The 27,211-nt window shown below is 37.2% G+C and overlaps 1 protein-coding gene across 8 annotated transcripts in view; it reads right to left on the bottom strand.

Annotated features, from left to right (window-relative positions):
* Window positions 1-27,211, bottom strand: part of CAMSAP2 (calmodulin regulated spectrin associated protein family member 2) — a 113,123-nt gene that overhangs the window by 39,391 nt on the left and 46,521 nt on the right. For all 8 annotated transcript variants that reach the window (XM_047840038.1, XM_047840040.1, XM_047840039.1 and 5 more), the window contains 2 exons: window positions 12,302-12,463; window positions 295-378 (listed from right to left, as the gene is read on the bottom strand). In XM_047840038.1, the coding sequence (XP_047695994.1) occupies window positions 295-378; window positions 12,302-12,463 (246 nt within the window). The remainder of the gene's footprint in view (window positions 1-294; window positions 379-12,301; window positions 12,464-27,211) is intronic.

Raw genomic sequence — 27,211 nt, 5'->3', positions numbered from 1 at the left:
TGTTTTCTGTTGTTTCATACGTTTTGCCAAAGGCAAAGTCACTATTTCTGCCAAGTACTCCACAAATTGAGTTCTAATCATTAACAATTTTTCCTAAATACCTCCACCCGATTAACCTTCATTTTGCACTTCTACTCACTTGGTATTTATGACCTGCTTTCTAGGGCACACAACACCACCAAAAAACAATTTAATGAACATATCTATTAATTAATATATGTATTTCCCAAACAACACATACATGTGAACATACATAGTCTCATAAAGACACCTTATTTTCTTTGAAATATATACCTTTTGACCTCCTGGAGCTTCAACTGTGTGATGTTCTTTCAATTTCTGTTCTTGTTCCATAATGTCTTTCAAATGCTCATTTACCTTAAAATATAAAAACACTAATTTGAATTTATATTCAAATATGATGATAAAATAACATGCACCTTGAAAGGCCTGTGGTCAGATCTCTGATGTCAAATATCAGTACTATTCAAATGAGAAAGTTTCATTTTCCCAACCAGAAAAAAGTATTTTACAAGTGTTTCATTTGATATTCTGAAATTAATTCATTAATTTATTAAATATTTGTTGAGTACCTACTATATGTCAAGAATTGCTTAGAGTGCTAGAGAAAAAAGGGTACTCAACAACTTCTAATTTTAATGCTTAGGAAACAATAAAACTTTATTTTTTTAATAAATTTTTTCTAATCTCTTATAAAAGAGATTAGCAAAAAAAATTACTTTCCCTAAAATTAATGTTTTCTTATCGTTAGAAAACACTTTAGGAGGGGCGCCTGGGTGGCTCAGTCAGTTGAGTGTCCAACTCTTGATTTCAGCTCAGGTCATGATCCCAGGGTCTCAGGATCAAGTCCTGTATCGGGCTCTGCACGGACAGCATGGAGTCTCTTTAAGATCCTCTCTTTCCCCCCGCCCCCTCTCTTTCTCCCTCTGCCCCTCTCCCCCGCTTGCACTAAGAAAGAAAAAAAGAAAAGAAAAGAAAAAAAACACTTTAGGGTTTTTTTTCAAATGGCACAAAGCATATTTTATTTTATTTTCAATTCCAGTGTAGTTAACACACAGCATTATAATTATACTAGTTTCAGGTGTACAATACAGTGATTCACCAATTCTATACATTACTCTGTGCTCATCAAGACAAACTTTTTTTTTTTTTTTGAGGGGGGGGGGGCGGGGGAGGGAGGGAGAATCCCAAGCAGGGTCTGCACAGTGAGCACCAAGCCAAGGCTCAGAACCATGAGATCATGACCTGAGCCGAAATCAAGAGTCATTTAACTGAATGAGCCACCCAGGCACCCTAAGATAAGTATATTCTTAATCCCCTTCACTTATTTCACCTATTCTCCTCTCCCCCCTGATAATAATCTGTTTGTTCTCTATAGTTAAGAGTCTGTTTTTTGGTTTGTCTCCTTTTTTCCTTTGTTTATTCTGTTTCTTAAATTCCACATGTGAGTGAAATCATATGGTATTTTCTCCGACTTATCTCACTTAGCATTATATTCTCTAGATCTATCCATGCTGTTGCGAATGGCAAGATTTCCTTTTTTTTAGTGACTGAATAATATTTTATTGTGTGTGTATATATATATTATATATATATATATATAAATAGAAAACCCTTTGAATCAAGTTCTTAATCTGTAATTTCATAGATATGTCCTTGAACCATGAGCGGGTTTTAGTGCGGTCATAATGCCACAGCTAAATTAGATGAAAAAAATTTCTGTATGAGAACTTTTCTGGGAGAAGGTTTAATTTATCTCCCAAAGATTATTCAAACAGTCCATAATCCAAAAAGGTTAAGAAACAGTCTATGTACTGCATAAAATATTTCTTAAGAATAGTTTAAACAATTCTGGATTTTGAGCTAATAATTTTAAGGTCACTCTAATAATAATAAAGTTCAAATTTATTAATTCTGGCACTCTGGAAAACATTATGCCATTATCAACCACTATAACTCTAAACTAAATCAATAATTTTCTGAACTCTTCTATTGCCTAAAATTCAGTTCAGTGGCTAAAAAGAAATAGAGAATTTTAATTTATGATAAATTTAATGAACAATAGTCACTAAGAGTCTTCTATACTCACGATATTTCTAAGGGGTTGTAAGGAATTTAACCAACAAATTTATTTTGGTACGTGAATCTGCAGCGTTCTAAGATTTCCTAGTTGCTCTCTTACTTAGATCATCGGTTTGGTTAAACAAAATAGAAGAGACAGCAGAATTAGAAAAGACCAAGGTTAGATTCAAAACCTGTACTTACAAGCTGTGACCTCAATAATTTCTTGATACTTCTGAGCCTTAGATACTTTTTAATAAAAGCTATTTCATAAAGCAGTCGGGATATTATGGCTCTAAAATGGTCCCCACTGATCCCCTGGAGTGTGGGCTGGACCTATATTTCTAACCAACAGGACACAACTAAGGTGATGGGATATCACTTCAGAGATCAAGTTACATAACATTCTAATTTCCATCTTGCTAGCCAACTCTGGCTGGCTTTGATGAAGCATGCTGCCAAACTGTTAGCTGCCCTGTGGAGAGGCCCACATGGCAAGAACCTGCCAACCTTGCCTTCAGCCCAGAGACAGTAAGAAACTGGGGCCCTCGGTCCAACTGCCTGCAATGGACACTGCCAACAACCACATGAACTTGGAAGTGGATCATTCTGTAGTCATACGTTGAGATAACACTACAGGTCTGGCCAATGCCTTGACTGCAACCTGGCCGGGCTCAGAGAGGATGCAAGGAAGCAGGGCCTGGATCTGTGACCCATAGAAACTGGTAATACTGAAATAATTAGAATAAATAGGTAATTAAATAAATAAGCAACTGAGAAAACACAGAGGACAACAGAAATAATATATAAAATATACCAAGTACATGATACATAGCACATGTTCCATAGATTCTTATAAACAATATATCCTCAAAGTTATACCAGATAGTTAAATCTCTATAAGGGCTTTAACAAACCTTAATAAAATACTTTAAGGTGATGTAATGGTATAAGTCATCCTAAATACCAAAATCATGATTATAAGAAGATTTTACATGTTGATAATTCATTAACTTTCATAATAGAATAAAAGAAAACTACAAGACATGTTGCAGACATAACAAGACATGACATGCTACTTAACCTACTTGGGTACCCAAAACAGTGAAGTAAAATAATTAGCTTATTATTATAATAATTAGCTTTATGAATATAATAATCAGCTTATTAATAATTATTAATAATTAGTTCCCAAATGCTGGTTAGAAAGTTCTACTACTGAAGTTGAATCATGATATTTTTTTGTACATCTCAAGGAAAAAAATTAAAGGGATGTGATGTATTAGAGAGCTCATCATGACTCAGAGGGAGGTCACCATCTGAACAAGTGCTGAGGACTAGTGAACTAGAGAACAAAAAACAATATTTGGCTTTAGTAGTATGAATTAGGTAAAAATAAATTTGTTAAAATGATATATTAGATTTAAAATATCTATTAATTTAAAAATATACATTAGCTTTTAATTTTTTCATTTTATTTATTTATTTATTTATTTATTTATTTATTTTTAATTTTATTTCAAGTGAGTTAATATACAGTGTAGTCTTGGCTTCAGAGGTAGAACCCAGTGATTCATCTCTTACATATGACACCCAGTGCTCATCCCAAAAAGTGCCCTCTTTAATGCCCATCACCCATTTAACCCATCCCCCACCCATCTCCCCTCCAGCAACCCTCAGTTTGTTCTGTCGGGAAGCCTGACTGACTCAATCTATACAGCATGTGACTCTTGATCTGGGCATTGTGAGATCCACCCCCACGATGGGTGTATAGATTACTTTAAACATTTTTTTTTTTTTTTAAATACAAATAGTAATGTGTATCCTTGCCTTAGTATAAGTCTAAAGTTATTCAGTATTTTACCTTCCTCGTGAACAATACAAAAACCTCAGAAAGCCTTTAAATCAAATCATACCCTTTCATCTCCATGCTTTTTCATTCAGAATTATAGTTTGCTTCTTATGGGCCTCAAAATGAGATATTATGATTTTTCATAATACTTATTTAGATTTACACAAATGTGTAACAATTCTGCTTTTTATCATCGCTTCCTACATCCCACCTCTTTTTTCTAGGTTCAATTTCTTTCTTACTGAAGTACAATCTTTTAGTAGTTCTGCAACGGTGAGTAATGAACTGCCTTTCTTTGTTTGAACAAATCTTAGTATCACCTTTAATCTTGAATAAAAGGTCTAGAACCCTAAGTTCATTATAATTTTTCTTCAGCACTTTGAAGACTTTGCTACATTGTCTTCTGTGCGCAAATATTACTACTGAGAAGGCTACTACAGTCTAACTGCCATTCTTTTCAGAGGCTCTGTCTTGTATTTTTGTGGAGTTCTGCAGATTTAGGATATGTATCGGTATGGATCTGTATTAATTTATCCTGGTTGGAACTCATTGTGATTCCTGAATTTGAAAGTTTGTATCTTTCAATGGTTGTAGAAAATTTTGTATTTCTTCAAATATATTCTCTCTTCCCCGCTTCTCTCTGGTAATCTCTTTTTGGAATTCCAATTAGGAATTCCATTAATCTTGATTTCATATATTCCATCTCATCTCTCTGGGCTTCATTCTGGGTAACTTCCTTTCGGCAAGTAATTCCCTCTTTACATCTAATCTTCTATTTTAAACTTTGATTTTTAATGAACAACATTTTTGATTTCTGAAGTCATTTTGGTTATTTTTCCGTTATGTCCCCATGGGGCCTTATTCTTTCCTATAGTTTTTATTCCATGTTTTATTTCCAGTCATTTAACCATTTATTTTTGGGGCCCCTGGGTGGCTCAGTCAGTTAAGAGGCCAACTTCGGCTCAGGTCATGATCTCACAGTTTGTGAGTTCAAGCCCCGCGTCGGGCTCTGTGCTGACAGCTCAGAGCCTGGAGCTTGCTTCGGATTCTGGGTCTCCCACTTTCTCTGCCTCTCCCCCACTTGTGCTCGCTCACTCTCTCTCTCTCTCTCAAACATAAATAAATAAAATGTAAAAAAAAAAAAACCCACACATTTATTTTTATAGTCTTTTTCAGACTGTCCTTACTCTCTGCGGTTCTTGCAATGTAACCCTCACTTCTCCATGTGTTTCATAATTTTTGATTGTCAGTACTTTTGAATTTGCAGCAAAGACTCTCCCTCCCCCGCTGCCTTTGGGTGTGGAAGTGAACTTTCAGAGTATTTTTAAATTTGCTTCTCTGACAGGTGCCAGAAAGATTATTACTGGCCTAGTACTAGTATTTTGTTAATTTGTTGCCTTCTCCCATTTTCCTTGATCATCAGCTGAGTGCTCATCTCCCTGCATGTTCAGTTAAAGAGGTCTCTTTCCCAGGCCTAGAGGGAAACTCATAATCAGCCTAAGAAAATCATGATAGCCTCATTCTTCTTGCTAAAAGATGGTTTAGGTACAGGCAAAAGAATCTATCTTAGACAACAGGACCTCCTGGTGGGAGGACAATCTGAGGGCAAGTTTTCTTTGTAAACCGAAGAGTCCAGAAGACCCTCTCATCTTTGCTAGACATTATTGTGACTGGGTATGATCCCTGGAATCACTGGTGCCATTATACAACCACAAATGGAAACACTGTATAGAATTAAGAATAACAGAATAGAGGGGCGCCTGGGTGGCTCAGTCGGTTAAGCGTCCGACTTCAGCTCAGGTCATGATCTCGCAGTCTGTGGGTTTGAGCCCTGCATCAGGCTCTGTGCTGACAGCTCAGAGCCTGGAGCCTGCTTCGGATTCTGTGTCCCCCTCTCTCTCTGCCCCTCCCCAACTAGCACTCTGTCTCTGTCTCTCAAAAAACAAAATAAAAATGATTTAAAAAAAGAATAACAGAATAGAAGTGAAGGAAAGCCCCTATATTCTTGTTGCTGCTGTTGAGTCCCTAAATTAACTAACCCTGCATATGTCCCACCTTCAGATATGTTGCTATGTGAGATGATAAATCCTTTAAGCTACTTGTATTTGGATCTTCTGGCAGTTAAAAGCATGGCTGATGTGCTCCCTTTCACGGAGGGTCCAGCTTCCTGTGCATCTTTTGTGGGTCTAAATAGAGGTTGCAGTTCCTACTTCCCACAGCAGGCAAAACCAAGGCCTTTCCTTGTGTCCAAATGACTTTAAAACTCTAGCATATGCTTGACAGCCCAGTGGGAGAGCCACCAAAACTTCCAGGCCCCACTTTTCCTGGCACCTGAGGACTTCCTTTTCCTTCTTTAAAGCTCACCTCTGTAATATAAACTTTTCTAATTACAGTTTATCAAACATATGTCTAGGTGTTTATAAGCAGGAGGTTGTAGTCTTAATCCAACATGTTGCCAAAATCACTAACATTTTCTGTCTTGGTAATTTATGTGCTACAAAGCAGCTTTATAATTTACATGCATCTAGACATATTTTGATCAATTTACCAATTGTGTGGTGCGGAGAGTTAGGCAGAAAGAGGTGATGGAACTAAAACCTGGGAAAGTTTATAAGTTATTCTGTTGTTTTGGGGGGGTGGTGTGTGTGTGTCTTTTTTTTTTAGGTTAAAAAAGAAATACTTTCTAATTCACTGCTATGTAGTCACAACTGATCTATCAGTTTGGAAACGTCTTCATGATTTTTTAAAAAGTTTTTATCTAAATTCTGTTCGAAAAGCAAATCGGTCATCTATTGATACTTTAAACCATTATTCATTCATTTATTCACACATTCAACAGCTATTTACTGAATGCTAGTTATGTAACAGACATTGTATTAAGAGGCTAGGGATACAGTGATATATATAAATCCAGAATGGTCCCTATCCTCATAGGACCAAAAAAAAAAAAAAAAAAATGGGGCAAGAGACCCCCAACTCCACCCCGCCAAAAAGGCAATTTATTAGGAGAGCTGTAAATAGAGAGATAAGAAGAAAATAATGGGGGTGAGAGGGAGGACCTATTTTAGGAAGGCTGTGTGTGTCGGAGAAGGCCTCCATGAGAGGTAACTTAAGCTGAGACCTAAAAATGAGAAGCTGGCCATGATAAAAATAGAAAAAAGAGTATTCCAGACAAAGAATAAACAATATAAGCAAAGGCGTTGTGGTGGGGAAAATCTGGTATGTTTGAGGAACTGAAAAAACAGTATGGCTGAAACATGGCGAGGAAAGGAGGGGTTACAAGATGAAACCGGAAAGAGAGGTAGAACCAAATAATGTTAAGGTTCATGTATTCATAACTTGTGGGTACCCCTGCATGAGTCAGTCATTTAGTACAATCTTGTCTTCTGTGATTTTGCTTATTTTTAAATTCAAATTCATTTTCTGCCAATCATGCTATTTTAGCCATGTTATTCTCACTTTTCTATGGTAGGTTTTTTATACCTATGGGTGTATTATCCAGAAAAAATGGCAACTGGGTTAGGGTAACCCAAAATAAGAGCCAAAAGGAACAAGGACATACTAAATCTGAGAGGCCAGAGTGAAGTCATGATGAGAAAATAAGTAACAAAGCTGGTGTTCGTAGATTGGAGCAAGAAAAAGTACACTAGGAGGTTCAGGTTGAATCAAATGTTTTCAACCTCTATCTAAAAACTGAATAGGATGGATATGGCCGCATAAAGGTGCTGAACATTCTTAATTAAGTGATTTCTTTATCCTTCTATAAATTCCCAAAGTTCTAAAAGGCCTAGCTTAATTCTGTAGCTTTACCTACCTCTTTTATTTATTACACATCATCTCTCTGCCAAACACTGCACTAGTCTAGGCACCAAGACTAAAAAAAGAAAGATGGGCATTGTACCTATCCTCACAAAGATTACTCTTCTTAGATTTCTTTTTAGTGTTCTCTTTTTTAAATGTGTATTTATTCATTCTGGGGAGAGAGAGAGGGAGAGAGAGAGTGACAGAGACATTGTGTGCGCACAAGCAGGGGAGGGGCAGACAGTGAGGGAGACACAGAATCTGAAGTAAGCTCCAGGCTCCAAGCTGTCAGCACAGAGTCCGAAGTGGGGCCTGAACCTATGAACGTGAGATCATGACCTGAGCTGAAGTCGGACACTTAACCAACTGAGCCACCCAGGTGCCCCAAGATCATCCTAGTTTGTTTAAGCAATTAAGCAAAATAATTACAAACTCTTGGAAGTGCTATGATGCAAAGAAGACGTGTTGCAGCAGAAAATAAGACTTGACAGGTGCCCACTTCAGACAAGGTTGTGAGGAAAAAGTGCTGTCTAAATTGAGAAATGACATGGGGTGCCTGGGTGGCTCAGTTAGTTAAGTGTCTGACTCCTGATTTTGGCTCAGGTTATGATCTCAAGGTTTGAGAGACCAAGCCCCACATTGGGCTCTGCATGGAGAGCATGCAGCATGCTTGGGATCCTCTCTCTCCCTCTCTCTCTGCCCCTCCCCTGCTTTCTCTCTCTCTCTCTCTCTCTCTCTCTCTCTCTCTCTCTCTCTCAAAATAAACAAACACTAAAAACATAAATACACTGAGATGGGGCAGCTGGGTAGCTCAGTCAGTTAAGTGTCTGACTCCTGATTTTGGCTCAGGTCATGATCTTACAGTTTGTGAGTTTGAGCCCCACACTGGGCTCTGTGTTGACAGTGTGGAGCCTACTTGGGATTCTCTCTCCTTCTCTCTCTACCCCTCCCCTGCACTCTCTCTCTCTCTCTCTCTCAAAATAAATAAAAAAAATATTTATCAACAAAGAAAGAAACAATGGAATGGAAGCCGTGCAAAAACCAGGAGATGAGCTGCCCAGGAACGGGACACATCATGATCAAAGGCCCTGTGGGGAGGCAGACAGCTAGAATGAAGTGAGTGAAACGTGAGAGGAGAACAGTGGCCCCAAGCTGAGAATGGAGAAATGCACAGGATGTAGGCCATGGTGCATTCTGCATTTTAAGCGTAAAATGAAGCCCCTAAAAGTTTTAATAAAGGAATGACATGATTCAAGTTACACTGTTAAAAAGATATTCTGAGATTTTGTTCTGATAACAGTGGAATAGCATGTATCACACTAAGCTCCCCAGAACAGCAGATGTAAACTGGACAAAGTACAAAAAAAGCAACTGCTGAAGGTATTGGAGAGCAATCAAAAGCAGACAGAAATGGGAAAGGATGTGACCTCTGAAAGGAGGCAATATGCTGAGTGAAATCTATGTTTTTCAAGGGCTTTCTCCTCAATTCACACAATGCACAGTGGATAGAACCAAGCAGAAAACTAGTTGTGCTGGATTGAAGAACTGAGGGAGAAATGGGAGACTGTCAGAATGGCTGGATATTGAGGAAGATCCTGGAAAAGAAGGAATCATGGTGGAGGGACACCCCAGTTGCACATCTAAACTGCCCTCAAATCCTTGGCTGAGCCCTGAACTATGCACGTGTAGGAAAGACTCAAAAGAGTCAAGGGGGTGGTGGGGGAGGGGGGAGGAAGTGGGGGGGGAACAACTGCTGAGAGGCTGAAGAAGCTGCCTGCTACGGGGGAGCTGGTGTGGCACTCGAGTCCCACACCAAGGTAAACACCTTGGGTTCTCCACCAAAACTTTAGAAGGGTCACACATGATTTAGAAGTAAAGGCTGAATTTAAGAGGAGTACAGAGAAGTATTCACTCGATTTGTCAAGATGAAAGCCAACTCCCAAACCAACTCAGTATAGGGGTGGGGATGGGAGAGAATGCAGAGAAGGCCAGTGAATGAGGAAATAACTCTTGGGAGAAGTTCTGTGTATGGAGGAATTGGGTTGGGGAAGTTTTATCAGAATGGGAAACACTAGTGTAAGTCTGTATTCTTGTAAGAATGGTCCAATAGAGAGGGAGAACTGGATGATGCAGGAGAGTGAGGGAATCACAGTGTGGTCCACAGACCAGTAGCATTAGCATCACTGGAGCTTCTTAGAAATGCAGACTCTCCACCCCAACCCCAACCCCAACCCCAACCCCATAAAGTCAGACCCTGCACTTTAACAAGTTCCCTGGGGACTCTAACGCACATGGAAGCATGGCAAGAACTGAACAGAGGACCAATGACAAAGACAAGGGAAGAAAGCAGAGTTCTAGAGTAATAAGTAATGAGAAACTGGTCTTTGACAGGAAGGGGGAGGAGTCACTTTCTCCACTTTAAAAGCAGGAAAGAAAGAAAGACAATGAATACTGATGTGGAAAGGTTTACAGATTTGGTAGCAAAAAGAAAATTCCCACCTGATGACTTCCCATCTCTGGTCTCAAAAAAAGGATGAGGCAAGGTCCTCAACTGACAGTTAACAAGGCATGGGCTATGGAAGGTCTGAGGATTAGAGAAGAAAGGATGAAATAATTTTCAAGGATGAAATAATTTTCAAGTGTGGGAAAGTGAACTTCTTAGGGACACACTTGTTGGCCTGGCAGTAAGCACTGAGTGTTTATTTGAAGTCTGTGTTTATAAATTTAAAGCGAAACTAGCTTCCTTGTGCAAATTTCTCCTTTATATCCATAGCTGCACCCTAGAGAGAAAGCAGGTAACTGAGCTCAACCAGGGTTGTGTCACATAAATCACAGGGAGAGAAAAGGAGGCAAAGTAACTGACAGTACTTGCAAGAATCTAGTTCAAAAAAGAAATCTTAACTGAGACTGTAAGAATTAACAGCCGCAATGGTTTGGAACTCATGATGAAGCTGAACACTGTTAACAGTAGGCATATTTGACTAAGTGAAGGAATTATTTAAGAATGAGATGTTTGTGGGATGCCTGGGTGGCTCAGTCAGTTGAGTGTTCAACTCTTAATTTCAGCTCAGGTCTTGATCTCACGGCCATTAGATCAAGCCCCTCCATGCTCAGTGCAGAGCCTGCTTAAGATTCTCTCTCTCTGCCCCCCTCCCCTGCTCACACTGTCTCTAAAATTAAAAAAAATAATAATAATAATAATTAAAAAAAAAAAAAAAAGAATGAGATGTTTGCAATAAGATGTGAAGGTTACATCCTGATGAGTGTCCAGAGCTAAGGAGGAAGAAATCAAGGAACTCCAGGAGCAGAGTATTAAATGGGCTTTCTACCTTGATACTGATAACGATGATAAATGAAGTTTTTTACATTTAGCTTCTCGTTATGCAAGCATTCAAGGAAGGATACCTGAAGGTACAATTTCTTTTAGATCTGCTCAGGTCTTGCTCATGGGTAAGGTTTCATTTTTTTCTGGAGTGATAGTTACAAACAAATGCAAATCAGGAGGAATTAACTACTCAATTTGGCAAAGGGAGTAATAAGCTGACAATTTAAGCACCTTCAGAGCATAAATAACTAATCACAGTTCCATAAAAATTTCCAAGAGAAATCTACAATCAATACAGTCTTATGTAACTCAGTCAAGCAAACCTAAGAATCAGAGAATAGGAAATAGGAATTACTTCATTATTAGATTCAAAAAATACTCACTGAACACCCACAGTGTATATAACACCCTACTCTGAGTGCTGGAAATTTTCTAATAATCTGATATGAACTAAATCATTATTAAATGTAATTACAGATATTGTAGAATATACAGAAATCTATTTTCATCATTTTAACAGATTTTTTTTTAATCAAAAGGTAATGGGAAATTTTAAGTAACTTAAACAACTTTAGCTTTCATTTTGATTTAAAACAAAAACAACAATGGAGTGTGCCTTAGTCTGTTCAGACGGCTGTAACAGCAATAATCACAGAATAGGTGGCTTATAAACAGAAATGTATTTCTCATAGTTCTAGATGCAGGCAATTCCAAGATCAAGGGACGAGCAGGTCTGGTGTTTGGGGAGGGCCTGCTTCCCGGCCATCTTCTTGCTGTGACCTCACATGGCAGAAGGAGCAAGGGAGCTTGCTGGGGCCTCTTTCATGTGGGCATTAATCCCATTAATGAGGGCTATGACCTAATCACCTCCCAGAACCCCACTTCCTAACACCATCACATCAGGGGTTGATTTCAACATAAGAGGGGTGTCTCGGTGGCTCAGTCAGTTGAGCATCCAACTTCAGCTCAGGTCATGATCTCATGGTTCATGAGTTCGAGCCGCATATCACGCTTGGAGCTGTCAGTGCAGAGCCCACTTCAGACCCTCTGTCCCCCCTTCCCATCCCTCCCCCGCTCACATTCTCTCTCTCAAAAATGAATAAACATTAAAAAATATATTTGAGAATAAGAATTTGGAGCAGACAAAACCTGCAATCTATAGCAGAGTGGCAATATATGATTAAAGATTGTACTTTTTCTGGTTAGGAGACTTATTTTTACTCAAGTGAGCATATTCCTACCTTGTTTATCCAGTACATGACAGCATCCTCAATATCATAGGGCAAATCCGTGGCTTGAAAAAAAGCTGAGTACTGTTGAGCACAGGCAATTACTTTCTCTATACTGACCATTTCTACGGTATAAGCCATCATTAGGGTATCTATCATGGCCAAATGAGCACTCTGAAAATATAAAACAAGAACAGAATTTAAAAATTACACTTAGAAACTGCTATTTATACATTTTACAATATTAGTAACAATTCCTAACAAAAAGTAACAGAACTAAAGACTACAGAAGATAAGCCTTAACAAGAAAGCACAAATGAGAGATAAGCTAACTGAACCAAACAAACTTATCACTGAAATAATTAGTGAGGATCTTTAAGACACTCATTCTCTTCTATTCAGGGAATGTTCCTTTTCCTGTTTTTCCTATTTTTGATAATGTTGTAATCATTTACCCATAATACAATTTACAAACTCCAGAGCATCTTTGACTATGCTCTTTCCTCAAGCTTCATAACCACATAGTAGAAAAAGTTTATAGATCCTGCTTCTAAAATGTCTCTCAAATCTGCCGTCTTCCTCTTTCTGACTGCCACAGTTCCCGCGCAGACCATCAACATTTCTCACACTTGAACAAGGCAAAGGACTCTCTGATTCTCCTGGCTCCAGCTTTTTCCTTATCCTATTCATCCAGCAACCCAGGACCTCCAGTCTTTCCTTTGCCTTTTTGTGTTGTGCATGTTTGCTTGTTTTTAAATACAAAAGTGTTGTTACACCCTGACGCTTAAAAGTTCCAAACATTACAAAATACATAAAGTAGAAACTACCCCTCCCGGTCCTCCTCCCCTAGCAATGTGAACATTTGGGTAAGTATTCTTACAAAAAAAGTTTAATGCACACCAAATAGATAAACATTTACACCGTTTCCTATTTTGCTGGCATTATAAACAATTCTACAACACTGTATTTCCCCAGGGATAATTCTTCACTGTGGGGCTACTGGACCCAAGAGCAATCACATTTTAAGTTTTCATAAATAACCATTAATCTGCTCCCTAGAAAGTCTGAAGCAACCTTTATCTCCCACCAAGAATGTTATCACTGTGCCTGTTTCCCCACATTTTTTTCTTTGTCAACATTTGGTACCATTCACTTTTTATCATATGTGTCAGTCTGAAAAGTTAAAAAAAAGAAACACACACACCCTCATTTAACTTTGCGTTACGCTGAATAATAATGAGCATCTTTTTACATGTTAAGCAACCAACTTGTATTTTGTCCCTTGGAAAACTGCCTGTTCATATCTTTTGCCTATTTTTCTCTTTGAGATGCTCATCTGTTTTTATTTCTTGATTTGTAAGAGCTCTTTACATATTAGGTATATTAGCTCTGTGTCATTCAGATAGCAAATACATCTTCCTAGTGTGCCTTTGGATTTTCAACTTTATTTGGAGTATAGTTAGCTACAGAGAAGTTCTAAATAGATACTTGGTAAAATCTGTCAATCTTGCTATTCTCCTTTATGACGCAGAACTTATCTCACGTTTGCAAAAGGTTTCCCCACCCCACAAATACAGAAATATTTTCCTCTATTTTTTTCTATTGCTTTAAATCTATCTAGAATTTGCTTTTGAAGATATTATAAACTAGGGACTAGTTATTTTTCCAAATCAGAGATGTCATCATATCACATTCTCTCACGAAGTCTACCTCATTTACTTTATATTAAAGTCTATACTCCTCAAACAGAGGTAAAGTACTTTAACAGCTGGTCCCTACCTATTACTCCAGCCTTTTAACTTACCATTTCCTTCCCCCAAATCACACTCCTTTCAAAATAGCCAGAGAAGACTGCCATTCCCCCAAATCTGTCACCAATTTTCAAGTTTCCATGCCCTTGCTGTTGCTGTCCTCCTTATAATCTATACTAAGTCCTGACATTGGCCTGATTGTTATCTTCATTCTAAAGGCTTTTTCCGATTCACTTTCCAATCAAAATGACTCATTTTTCCTATAGAATGAGTACAGGTTCCTACAAAAGAGTGTTTATACCTGCATTAAATTCTGACTTATCTCAAGTAGAGCATGAGCACTGGTATTTTTAAAAAGTTCCCCAGAAGCCAGGGCTGAGAATCACTGACTTCTCTCATCATAGTACAGTTACCTGTATACAACCCTGTTTCCCTCGTTAGACAGTAAGACTCTTGAAGGCAAGGACATTATCTTAGTTATATTCATACTTCCTACACCTAACATGGTACCTGGCAACTAGCAAGAACTGAAGAAAGTTGGAAGGGAAGAAGCTAGTCTGGGGGGTCACCATTAAGGAATGGGGAGCTAGCTTTACACTGGAGCTTAAGAAAGTGGTTTTGACTAGGAGGTAGTAGACTAGCCTATCAAAAATTTAGCACTACTTATAGAAAGGCAGATACTTTATCTTAATAACAACAATCATACAACCAATGGTGACTCCTACTTATTAAGTCTAACTTATGTACCAGATACTGTGCTAAGTATGTCATTAATATATTAGTTCTTTCATGTCAAATCTCTTCTGAAATAAAGCCGGAGATAATATACTTTCTACAACCCTCACAACTCTCTAAAGGAAATATCACTTACACATTTTATATGTGAGGAAGCTGAAGTTCAGACAATTAAATAGTTTGTCCAAATCTGATGGGCTCTTTCTATTGTATCATGCAGTTGGCAGAAATTAAGTTATTTAGTTAGGCAAGAAATATGTTTTGGAAATTCTAAATATATGCACGAAAGAAAAATAAACATAAATAATTGTTTCAAATTCAGATATTTTCATGTTCTACTCTATCCAGTAAGTCTTTTCCAGACTGCTACTGCCCAGGTAGCCCAGTTATTCCTTCAGAGTCGAAGCGGCACACTGTTATCACTTCTAGCACCTCCTTTCACTCAAGTCATTTATTTGTATGTGTCCTCTCCATTCAACTCTTCTGGCCCTAGTGAGCAGACTGTCTTTCTCATCTTTGTTCCTAGCACAATGATTTAAGGAAGAAAGTTCTCAGAAATCAGTATTTGATAGCATTAAAAAGCATAATTTGAACAAAAAGGTGGGAAAACATTTCAAGAGCCACAAAACTATTCATGTACTCTTTACCAAGATTTTTTCTCTTGGCAATTTATTCTACAGACATAATTTGAGAGGAAAAAACAGCTATGTGAATGAAAGTGACCATTACAGTATTATATATAACAAAAAGGAAGGAAATAATGTTACAACCATAATGAGCTATTTATGGTATCCTGAACTATTTAACAATAGGGATATGGACAATACAATACTGAGTGGAAAAAACACCGTACCATAATAATGTTCAAGATACACACACACACACACACACACACCCCTATACATACACATACATATATGTATATACATACAGGTATGGATATATACATATAATATATATAAAAAGAGGAAAGGAAAAAGTGCAAAGAAAAAACTTACTTAGAAATTACCTTGTTATAGTATGCAAAACATACATATAAAATCTATAGTTTACTTCACAAATTAGGATGGTAAACACTAAGTATAATTAGTAATACATTTTCAAAATAAAAACATTTTCTCATATTGTCCTTATACTTATGTCTATATGATAATCACCCACTTCTTTAAACTAAACTTTCAAATTTTAATATGACTTTTTTTACCCTTTAATTTTACAATATGAGGTACAGATAAATTAAAAACTATATAAAACAGAAAGTATATAATGAATCTAGAAAAGATCAGTAGTAAGAAAAAAATAATAAGCTCTAGGTCACAATCAATATACAGTAATTTATATCTCTAGATAAAGCACACATATTTAATTTCTTACCTAAAGAGTTAAGATCAGAATAACAATTACAGCTAACACAGATACTATGTGCCATGTAATATTTTCAGCATGCAATGTTTTCAGCACTTGTATTAAACTCATTTAATACAACAACCCTGTGAGAGGGACTATTATTACACCTGTTTTCTGGATGAGAAAATTATGTAACCTGTTCAGGGTTACTCAGCAAGGAGGTAGTGATGTAGGGATTCAAACCCAGAGGTCTGGCTCTAGAGCCCATAACCATCTCACATCCACACTGCAGACTCCTCCCAGTGCCCCACTCTATGAGGCTGCATACTGCAGCAGGAGGCAAGACAGAATCTTGCAGTTCCAACAGCCGTGGCAGAAGCAACAGTTGTGCACTGAGGCCACCGGGGGGCAGAGCAGAATATGCTAGGATCAGCAGTATAAAGACTGCTTACAGAATAAAAAGCAGTTCCAGTGAAAAAGGAAAGGCTACAGAATTCCACTGAATTTATTGAATAGAGCTTAAAGTATCATACAAAGGCCAGTATTAGGTTCTGTATCTGTGTTACAAAAATTGTATTTTTGTTACCTCCAATCAGTGGACTCTACACAAAACAAGTTACATTTATGTATTAGAAATTAAAGTTAACGCTATTACACAGAGGCATCTGGGTGGTTCACTTGGTTGAACATCCACCTCTTGATTTCCACTTCCAGTCATGGTCCCAGGTCATGAGACGGAGCCCCGTGTGGAGCCTGCTTGGGAATTCTCTCTCCCTCTGCCCCTCTTCCCTACTCATCACATGCTCTCTCACTCTCTCAAAAAAAAAAAAAAAAAAAAAAAAAAAAACAATTAAAAAAAAAAATTAAAGGGGCACCTGGGTGGTTCAGTCGGTTAAGCACCCAACTCTTGCCAGCAGCTCAGGTTGTGATTTCATATTTTGGGGAGATTGAGCCCTGCCTCAGACTCTGTGCTGACGGCACAGTGCCTGCTTGGGATTCTCTCTCTCCCTCTCTCTCTGCTCCTTCCCTGCTCTCTCTCTCTCAAAAATAAAGGTTTTTTTTTTAAATATATTTCTTTTAACGTTTATTTACTTTTTGAGAGACAGAAACAGTTTTTTTAATATAAAAATAGCTATTAAATAAGGAGAAGCATTTAAGTGTTATAGGTGAGAAATTTATTAGTCTCAAAAATTAGTAAGATGTAAGTCCTAGTATTGCATGTCTTTTATTATTCTTATATCAGATTTAGACATGGACCTTAAAAAAGATTCCTAAGAAGAATCCAGGTCTTGGCCTACTGTGGTATAGCAGCTCTAAGTGCCCATGTCCAAGTAGTCCTAGAAGGGTATAAGAAGGAGCCAAGACTTAACAAATCAATCATGAACATGAAGTATTTGAATCGTTCTGCTAAAGTGATATGCACAGCATATACATATCAGACTGGGGTTTGTCAGAGTTAATTCCAATTCAGAAAATTATACTTTATCATTTATTTATAAAACAAGTTTACTGTAAGCTTCATTTATCTTTAATTAACATGGAGATAAAAGTAAAACAGCACTTATAACCCTACTGAGATACCACTACATATCCATTAGGAAGGCTATAATTTAAAAATCAGATAATAACAATTGTTGGCAAGAATGTGGAGAAATCAGAACTCCTATACACTGCTAGTGAAAATGTAAATGATGTAGCCCCTGTGCAAAGTTTGGCGTTCTTCAAAAGGTTACCATTTGATCCTGTTATTCTTTAAGGCCTATATATCCAAGAGAAATGAAACTATGTTTCCACACAAAAACTGTTCACAAATATCACAATAGCCAAAAAGGTAGAAACAACCCAAATGTCCATCAACTGATGAATGGATATACAAAATATATACATTCTATACAATGGAATATAATTCAGCAATAAAGAGTGATATATAGAACACAGATGAAACCTGAAAATAATATGCTAAGTAAAAGATGCCAATCACATACACACAAAAATACATATCATATTATTCCATTTATATGAAACGTCCAGAATAGACAAATATATAGAGATAGAAAGTAGTTAAGTAGATGCTTACTTAGGGTTGGGGGGGTGGGTGGGTGGGGAGATAGGATGGGTGACAGTAAAGGGTGTTAAGTAGATGCTTGGGTCTCTTTTCAGGGTGATACAAATTTTTTTAAATTGTGGAAATGCCTGCACACATCTGAATATACTAAAACCCACTGCACTATACACTTCAAATGAGTGAATTATATGGTACGTCAATTATATAACACAAGCTATTGCCAAAATAAAAAATCAGATTAATTTCTGATGCTCTCCTCCCACGCTTTCAGTATAAATACCCCATAAATCACCATTTATGGCTTTAAGTAATCCATTCCATATGTTTGCAAAGTATCTTTATAAATATTTCAAGGTGAAAGGTGATTTATTTTTCTAGGTAGTGAAGTATTTTAGTATTTTAAGGAATGTCTAAGAAAGATCATAAAAGATCTTTAAAAATAAACTATATATATTTTATCTAGATTAGTTGGAGCCATAAGAAATAGAAAATAAAAAACTGCAAAAGGAAAATAGAATTTAGCATATTTATTTATTTTTCTTTTTATCATCAATATATAGATATTTCCTGCTTAAAGATATGCAGAATGCAAACTTGTGGAAATAAGCAAATGTTATTTTTAATAATATCTAAAATAACTCATTGTTTAGAAAAATAAATCACCCTTCAACCTTGAAGTAGCCAGAATCTTAGAGACAGATGTCTATAGTTGATATGAAAATTGAAATTTTCAAGAAAAAAATGTATGCCTTTTAATTGTTTTAATGTTTAGTTTTGAGAGAGAGACAGAGACAGAGTATGAGTGCGGGAGGGGCAGAGAGAGAAAGAGAGACACAGAATCTGAAACAGGCTCCAGGCTCTGAGCTGTCAGCACAGAGCCCAATGTGGAGCCTGAACTCACTCACTAATTGTTGGAGATCATGACCTGAGCGGAAGTCAGATGCTTAACTGACTGAGGCGCCCAAAAATTTATGCTTCTAAATCATAAGGTATGTCCTCTGGTATAAGGAAATCTTCACATATCAAAAATCCAGCCTATCAAAAGTGAGTTGATCCAAAGAGCAAAAAGCACTAGCTTTAAACACAAAGTCAGGAATATACGTTGACCAACAAAGATTTTAGTTGTCACCTACGGGAGAGTTAGGGCACTGTTGTTCCTGACACACTGATGTTGTACCCAAGCTGTATTAAACATGGTCAGGACCAAAAGTGCCACTGTTGCTCTGCTATCACCAGATGGAATGGTGAAAACGGCAGCTATGCCAAAGGAGACGACGTCCATGGGATTCAAAATACCCCTCTCATGAGATTCAACATTAGCTCTGCCCAAATTTAACAAATAGAGCACACGGCAAAACAGCTGAGAGTTCTCTTTAATCTGTTTCTATAAGGGTAGTATGAGCATCTGGTTTATATTCTGTCATTTACATTTGGTGAATTTGACAATCACAGTACCCAATGGTGAACTATTTTCAAGATCACTTGAAGCAAACTGATACTAATCTTTACTGAAAAAGAATATATACAAAAAAACAGTACGGCTCAAACATCTATTAAAAGCCCCTGACCAATGAAAGATACTATGTGTCCTGAGGAGTTCCATCAACTTCATCTGGAATATGTTTAACATCTAACAGCAAGTGTACTTTAAATGAGGTTCTGCTGGCTGGACATATAAAGGAACAGCATACCAGTAGTCAAATAAATATGGTAAACAAAGGAAATAGTTTACAGCAGTGGTTCCAAATCTGGCTTATCATCAAAAAATTACAAATTCCCTAGCCCAAACCTTAGAGATGGTGATTCTTCAGATCCCCAAAGGGGCCCCAGAACAACATCTTAACTGGAATCTTGCCTCCAACAGTCTCCACAGCCACAAGAAATTAACCTTCTACAGCGCATCTCTAATCACAACATTCTATAAGCAAAAGCCTTCCATGACTTCCTAGAGCCTACCAGAAACGTCCAAAATTATTTGATTAATGAAGTTCTTCATGATCTTAAAATAACCACTCGTCAGGTCTCATCTTCTACTACATCTTATTTAAACCCTATGGTCTAATAGCATAAATTAAGAAGAGCAAGAGCTATTTAAGTAGAGTGTCTGGGTTCAACCTGGACTCTGCCACCTACCATATGGTTTGGGGCAAAGTCCTCAATTTCTCTGTGCTTCAATTATCCTCATCTGGAAAATGGGATAACAATAGTACAAGGCATTTCATGCTCTAAAAAGAACATGGTTTTATGTTAAGAATAGGGTTGGGGTGGACTACTCAAAAGCCATGCCATTTTGTAACCAGGAGGTACCCTGGATTGTCCAAGCAGACAGCTCATCCTGGCTGGAAGTAGCTGCAGTATACATTGAAAAATGCACAAAAACAACTGTAGAAATGCTTCCGGCACTCTAATTAGAGCATGGCTGGTGGTCGGTGAGATAGTGCTGATGGAGGTAGATCTCAGCTGGTAAAGCTGTATTAAGGTGGGCACAGGTGGCAATGCAACTGTCCCCAGGCAAGAGCTGCATCAGGCTGGGGATGCACCTCTCTGGGAAGGAGTCCTGAGGGCAGGTAGTTATTTTAAGATTCAAATATGGAAGAACCCTATGGTTTCAGTTTTGAATTATAACCAATAAAGAACTCATGATTATATACATCTATTTTTCCTAGCCTTAACTTGAATAAAGGGCCTAGAAGCAATAACTACTAAAGTAGCAATAAATACGTTTGTGCCAAGATCTTGGTATCTAAATAACAGTTCCCCATTAAAATAAAACTAAAGCTCTTTAGAAAATGGCTGATTCCAAGTCAGAGGCAAAAAAAAAAAGAAAAAAAAATACAAAGTGAGCTTGGAATATACAGGCGTGTCAAAGAGAAAAAAATATTCAAAGACTGATGGGGAGATGTCAAAAGATTATACAAGCCATCTTGCATGGGGCTCCCACTGGCCAAATATGGGCCCACATGGGTATAAAAAAGATTCATGACAAGGGCACCTGGGTGGCTCAGTCAGTTGAGCATCGGACTTCGGCCAGGTCATGATCTCACAGTTCGTGGGTTGGAGCCCCACATTGGGCTTTGTGCTGTCAGCGCAGAGCCCGCTTTGGATCCTCTGTCTCCCCCCACCCCCTGCCCCTACCCGGCACATGCTCGCTCGCTCTCTCTCTCTCTCTCTCTCTCAAAAATAAATATTTAAAATAAAAGATAAATGACAATAATGAATTATAATACAAGGAATTAAAAACAAAAAGCATCCATGAGTTCATGATGATAATCATTTAGGGAGAAAGAAAGACAAAGCTCTTCTTTACAGAATAATGCCAAGTAAGAAATGTAAAAGGAATGACAGTATTTTAAAAATCCCCATATTGCAACCACCAATGCTGTAATTAATTTGGCACAGATCATCAACAGACTATGAAACCACTAGGTGGAGCATTACTGGGAACAATATGCAATCAACTCCACATAATGCTTCCCAATTACAAAAGAAAATATGGTCAAACGTAGTATCACCAATAATGGGACCAATTGACATGATATGCCTCCTGATGAGATTCAACTGAAAGTATACAACATGACCTATGTAGCATTCATGCCAAAAAGTTTCAATCTGAATCTAATTAGGAGGAAACAATCAGACAAGTCAGGATTAGGGTATAGTCTACAAACTAACTTGCTTCCATTCTATGGAATATGAATGTCATGAAATAATAAAACAAGGTGGGGGGAGACAACTGTTCTAGACTTAAAGAGAACAAAAACATGACAGCAAAAAGTAATAGATGATCTTTGATTGGTCCCTGGCTTGAAAAAGGAAAAGAAAAAGCTATAAAGAACATCTTAGGCATGATAATTGCATAAATAAAAATATGGACTATGTGTTAGATAATATTATTGTAACATTTAATTTCTTGGTGTAATTACGGCCCTGTGATTATGCAGAAAAATGTTCTTGTTTTCATAAGATTCTGGAATGATTGTGTGTGTGTCTAGCAGAGACTCTAGAGAGAGGAAGGGAAGGAAAGAGGAGAGAAGATAAAAGCAAATATGGCAGAATGTTGGTGTCAACTATTTTTTAACTTTTTAGCAAAACAAAGTTTTGCTAAACATAAAACTCATATTCATTTTTCACAGAAATCAGTTAAGTACATTTTATACATACATCCTTATATATGCTATACCTAAGTCAGGTAAGGTCTAAAGATGAATTTACAGATCTTGTACTGATATTCTTATCCCAAAACATTATGTTTATAGAGCAAGCTCTGTCTGAGTGATATCTGGCTAAAACTGGAGCTAATACATCCACAGAATAAGTGTTTCTGTTTACTTCTTTAATTCCTAGGTTATTGGTGACTTTCTTCCCAAACTATACCTCATAAGGAATGTATTTCAAATGTTTATTTGTTCAAAAACGAAGTGATTAGATGGGTACAGGAAAATACAAAACCTTAATGTAGTTCCAATTAAGCAATACGTGTCAGTCTTGTTGCTACCATCAGATATAGTACCTGAGAAAGTTTCAATAAGCCAAAAAAAAAAAAGAAAAAAAAGATTAAAAAATCAAGAAAAACAGCTTTAAGAATGAAATGCCTTCAACTGGGGTTTCAAAACAAATAGAAGCCACTTTACTGCAGCACCTGAATTAAGCATCTGACTTCGGCTCGGGTCTTGAAATCACGGTTTGTGAGTTCAAGCTCCACATCGGGCTCCACGCTGGCAATGCAGAGCCTGCTTGGGATCCTCTCTCCCACTCACCTCTCTCTATATATCTCAACATAAAACTTAAAAAAAAAAAAAAATTCAAGCCACTTTACTGATACCATAAATATGGAAAGCAAGACACAAATGTTTTTAGGTCACAACACTGTCCTGGCATCAGTAACATCCAAATGAATCAGGTTTCTTTCCAGGAATCCTTCCAAGACCAATTTTATTCTTGCGCAATTTTAGATCTGAAGTGAAAATAAATTGTATTCCTTTTAGCTATTATTTTGTTTCATCATATACAAGTAATCATTTTTTGTGAGAAGACAGAATTACTCTCAGCAACTTTCAAATATAAAACACAATATTTTTTAAAAGTATAATTGACATAAAACATTAAATTAGTATAATGTTAGCTATGGGTTTGTCATATATGGCCTTCACTATGCTGAGATATGTTCCTTCTATGCCCACTCTGTTCAGAGTTTTTATCATGAATGGATGTTTAATTTTTTCAAATGCTTTTTTTGCATGTATTGAGATAATTATATGATTTTTATCCATTTTGTTAATGTAATATATCACATTGATTGATTTCCATATATTGAGCCATCCTTGCTTCCTGAGAATAAATCCCACTTGATCATGGTGAATGATCCTTTTAATGTATTTTTTAATTCAGTTTGCTGATATTTAGTTGAGGATTTTAACATCTATGTTCATCAAGGATATGGGTCTGTATTTTTTTTTTTTTTTTGGTAGTGTCTTTGGTTTTGGTATCAGAGTAATGCTGGCTTCACTGAATGAATGTAGAAGCAATTCTTCCACTTCTTTTTTTTTTTTTTTTTTGGAACAGTTTGAGAAGGATAGCTATTAACTCTTCTTTAAATGTTCAATAGAATTCACTTATAAAGCCATCTCACCCTGGACTTTTGTTTTTTTTTTTTTTTTTTTTTTTAATTTTTTTTTTTTCAACGTTTATTTATGTTTGGGACAGAGAGAGACAGAGCATGAACGGGGGAGGGGCAGAGAGAGAGAGACACACAGAATCGGAAACAGGCTCCAGGCTCTGAGCCATCAGCCCAGAGCCTGACGCGGGGCTCGAACTCACGAACCGCGAGATCGTGACCTGGCTGAAGTCGGACGCTTAACCGACTGCGCCACCCAGGCGCCCCTGGACTTTTGTTTAAGTAACCATTTCTTATATCAATACATAGAGGGGTGCCTAGGTGGTTCAGTCTGTTAAGTGTCTGACTCTTAATCTCGGCTCAGGTCATGATCTCATGGTTCATGGGATCGAGCCCCACCACAGGCTCTGTGGAGCCTGTTTGCAATTCTCTCTCTTGCTTTCTGCTCCTCCCCCACTCACGCACATGCTCTCTCTCGTTTTTTCTCTCTCTCAAAATAAATAACCTTAAAAACAATACAAAGCTATGTTATTTTGAATTAATTTGTATAGAAATAAATTCAACTTTTTAAAAACCCTAGGAATAGAAGTCGGGCAATAAAAACCCATCATAATTACTAAAGTTTACTGATCTCTTATTATAGGTCAAGTACATTAGATGCTTCACAAGCACTATTCTATTTAATCTTCACAGTCACAGAATGTAGACAATATTTTCATTCTTCAATACCAATAAAAAAAACCATAGCTCCAGTTTTAGAACTAGTCCAAAGTCAAACAGCTAATTGTGCAAACCCTAGTCTGTCCTACTGTAGAAACAAAATACTCAATCACTACAATTCAGCCTCGCTGGCAGTGAAGCATTTGCCAAAAGTCACTGAAATTATTTCTGCTCCAAACTGTGGCATTTATTTTTAATCTTAAACATCTATTCTTCAAAAACATTTTTGTGATTAACTTTTTATTTTGAGAAAACATGCAATTGTAAGAAACAACACAGAGATTCCATGGACCCTTTACCCAGCTTCCTCAATGGTAACAACTTCCAAGTCCATAGTACAGTATCACAATCAAGATACTGACAATGATACAATGAAACTACAGAACCTTCCATCACCAGGATCTCTCCCTGCTGCCCTTTGCTAGCCACATGTACTTCCCTCCTGCCCTTCCCTCTCCTTAAACCCTAACAACCATTAATCTGTTCTTCACTTCTACAGTTTTGTCATTTAAAGAATGTTACATAAATGGAATTATCCACTATGAAATTTCTGGGGTGTCTTTTTAAAACAGCATAATTCTATGGAGATTCATGTAAGCTATTGTATATATCCATAGTTTCATTCCTTTTTTACTGCTGAGTAGTATTCCAATAAGCCTCTTAAAACACTGATTTGAAATTACAATAATCAATACTTTTATAAATGTGAACACATCAGCTTGAACTATATATTAACATGCAACACAAACTATCTCACTTATACCTTTAGAAGACTGCTAAATATAGTAAACTGAAGTACTAAATTATTTAATATAATGGGTAGCTCAATTTTCCCAATTTACCTTTCTTGTTTAAAGTTTTAACTGAATTAAAGTTTTCACTCTCAAAAAGAAGAGCCCCAAGTTATAGGCACAGTTAAAATTAAAAAAATAGTGGGGCACCTGGCTGGTTCAATCCATGGAGCGTGCGACTCTTGATCGCAGGGTCATGAGTTCGAACCCCACATCAGGTGTGGATCCTACTTAAAATAGTTTATTTTTGGTCAGTATTAATTTAATTTTTAACCTAACTAGTTCATACACAAAGTAAACGCCTGTGAGGGTCTTTCAGGAAAGGAAATAATCACAGGAGGCAGCTGCCGCAGAATATACCTTTGAAGGAGAACACAGGAATAAGACCAGAAATATAAGCCTTTCTTGTTTTCAACTTGCAGTAATATTTCAAATTATCAAAGAAGTAGTAATATGAGGCAGAATACTCAGAGATACTCATATAAGCACAAATACATATGCATGCATGTACACACACACACACACAGAACTGACAAACCATAAAAGTCTAAAAATGTTTTTAAAAATTTCACAAGTACTTATGTGGCAATGAATAAAATACACATCTTCTTTTCTGTGCTTTTAAATGGAATCATCAGTCAACTATTCCTTTTACCCATGAGAAAATTTTAAGCTAATTTCTATGCATTTCTTTAGTTTTTAGACAAAATATCACAGTATCCAGAAAGTTCCCTCTCACCACTAATCCCTACCTCTGACTAGATTAGGATTAGGTGCCCTCTGATAGGTTTCACAGCACTTAACAGTAGCAGTTTCCATAAAGTAACTGCCTAGTTTCTTGTCTGCTTCCCCTTCCAGATTCTAAGTGTCCTAAAAGCAAGGAATGTGTTCCCATGATGAAGCTCCACATTTAACACACATTAGTGATCACATTTGCTGAATGAATATGCATGAAACACATATTATAGTAATGACTAGAAGACTTAGAAACTAGTTCTTCCATGACATTGAATACAATGTGCTTGTCCATTGTACCCATTTTGACAAAGGCAATTATTTTACACATACATATATATATATATATTTTTTTTTTTTTGAGAGAAAGTGAGCACAAGTGGGGGAGGGGCAGAGAGAGAGTGAGAGACGGGGAGAGGGGGAGAGGGAGGGAGGGAGGGAGGGAGGGGGAGAGAGAGAGAGAGAGAGAGAGAATATGCCAAGCACACTCCATGCCCAGCACAGAGCCCAATATGGGGCTTGATCTCACAACTGCGAAATCATGACCTGAACCAAATCAAGAGTCAGATGCTTAACTGACTGAACCACCCAGGCACCCCTTGCTGGAGACTATTATTAATTATTTTTAAATCAGACACCTTAAGATATAATGCTATGCTTGAAAAATAATTACTATTATAAAAAGAGTAAACACCACTCTACCTAAATCCTCTAGAACCAAGTCATTTTTCAGTCTAACATTCACTTACCATGTAGACTGGAATGTTAAGAACTTTAGAGGAGGGGCACCTGGGTGGCTCAGTCAGTTAAGTGTCCAACTCGATTTTGTCTCAGGTCATGGTCTCACAGTTGTGGGATCGAGCCCCATGTTGGACTCTGCACTGACAGTGCAGAGCCTGCTTGGGATTCTCCCCTCCTTCTCTGTCCCTCCCCTGCTCGCTTGTTGTCTCTCTCATAATAGAATAAACAAACCTTTAAGAAGGTGTAAAAAATGTACAAAAAATGAAAGATTCCTGGATGAGCTTAACAGCAGAGGAAGCACTGAAGTAAACTTGAAGACACATCAAGAGAAATTATCCCAAATAAAGCACCAAAAGAAAAAAAAAAAAAAAAAGCATGAAATAACAAAAAAGAACAGAGCCTTAGTGACCCAGGGGACAACAG

Source organism: Prionailurus viverrinus, chromosome F1 (assembly GCF_022837055.1).
Source record: "Prionailurus viverrinus isolate Anna chromosome F1, UM_Priviv_1.0, whole genome shotgun sequence".
In the NCBI taxonomy this organism is placed as follows: Eukaryota; Metazoa; Chordata; class Mammalia; order Carnivora; family Felidae; genus Prionailurus; species Prionailurus viverrinus.
This window is presented reverse-complemented; position numbering and strand designations above follow the sequence as displayed.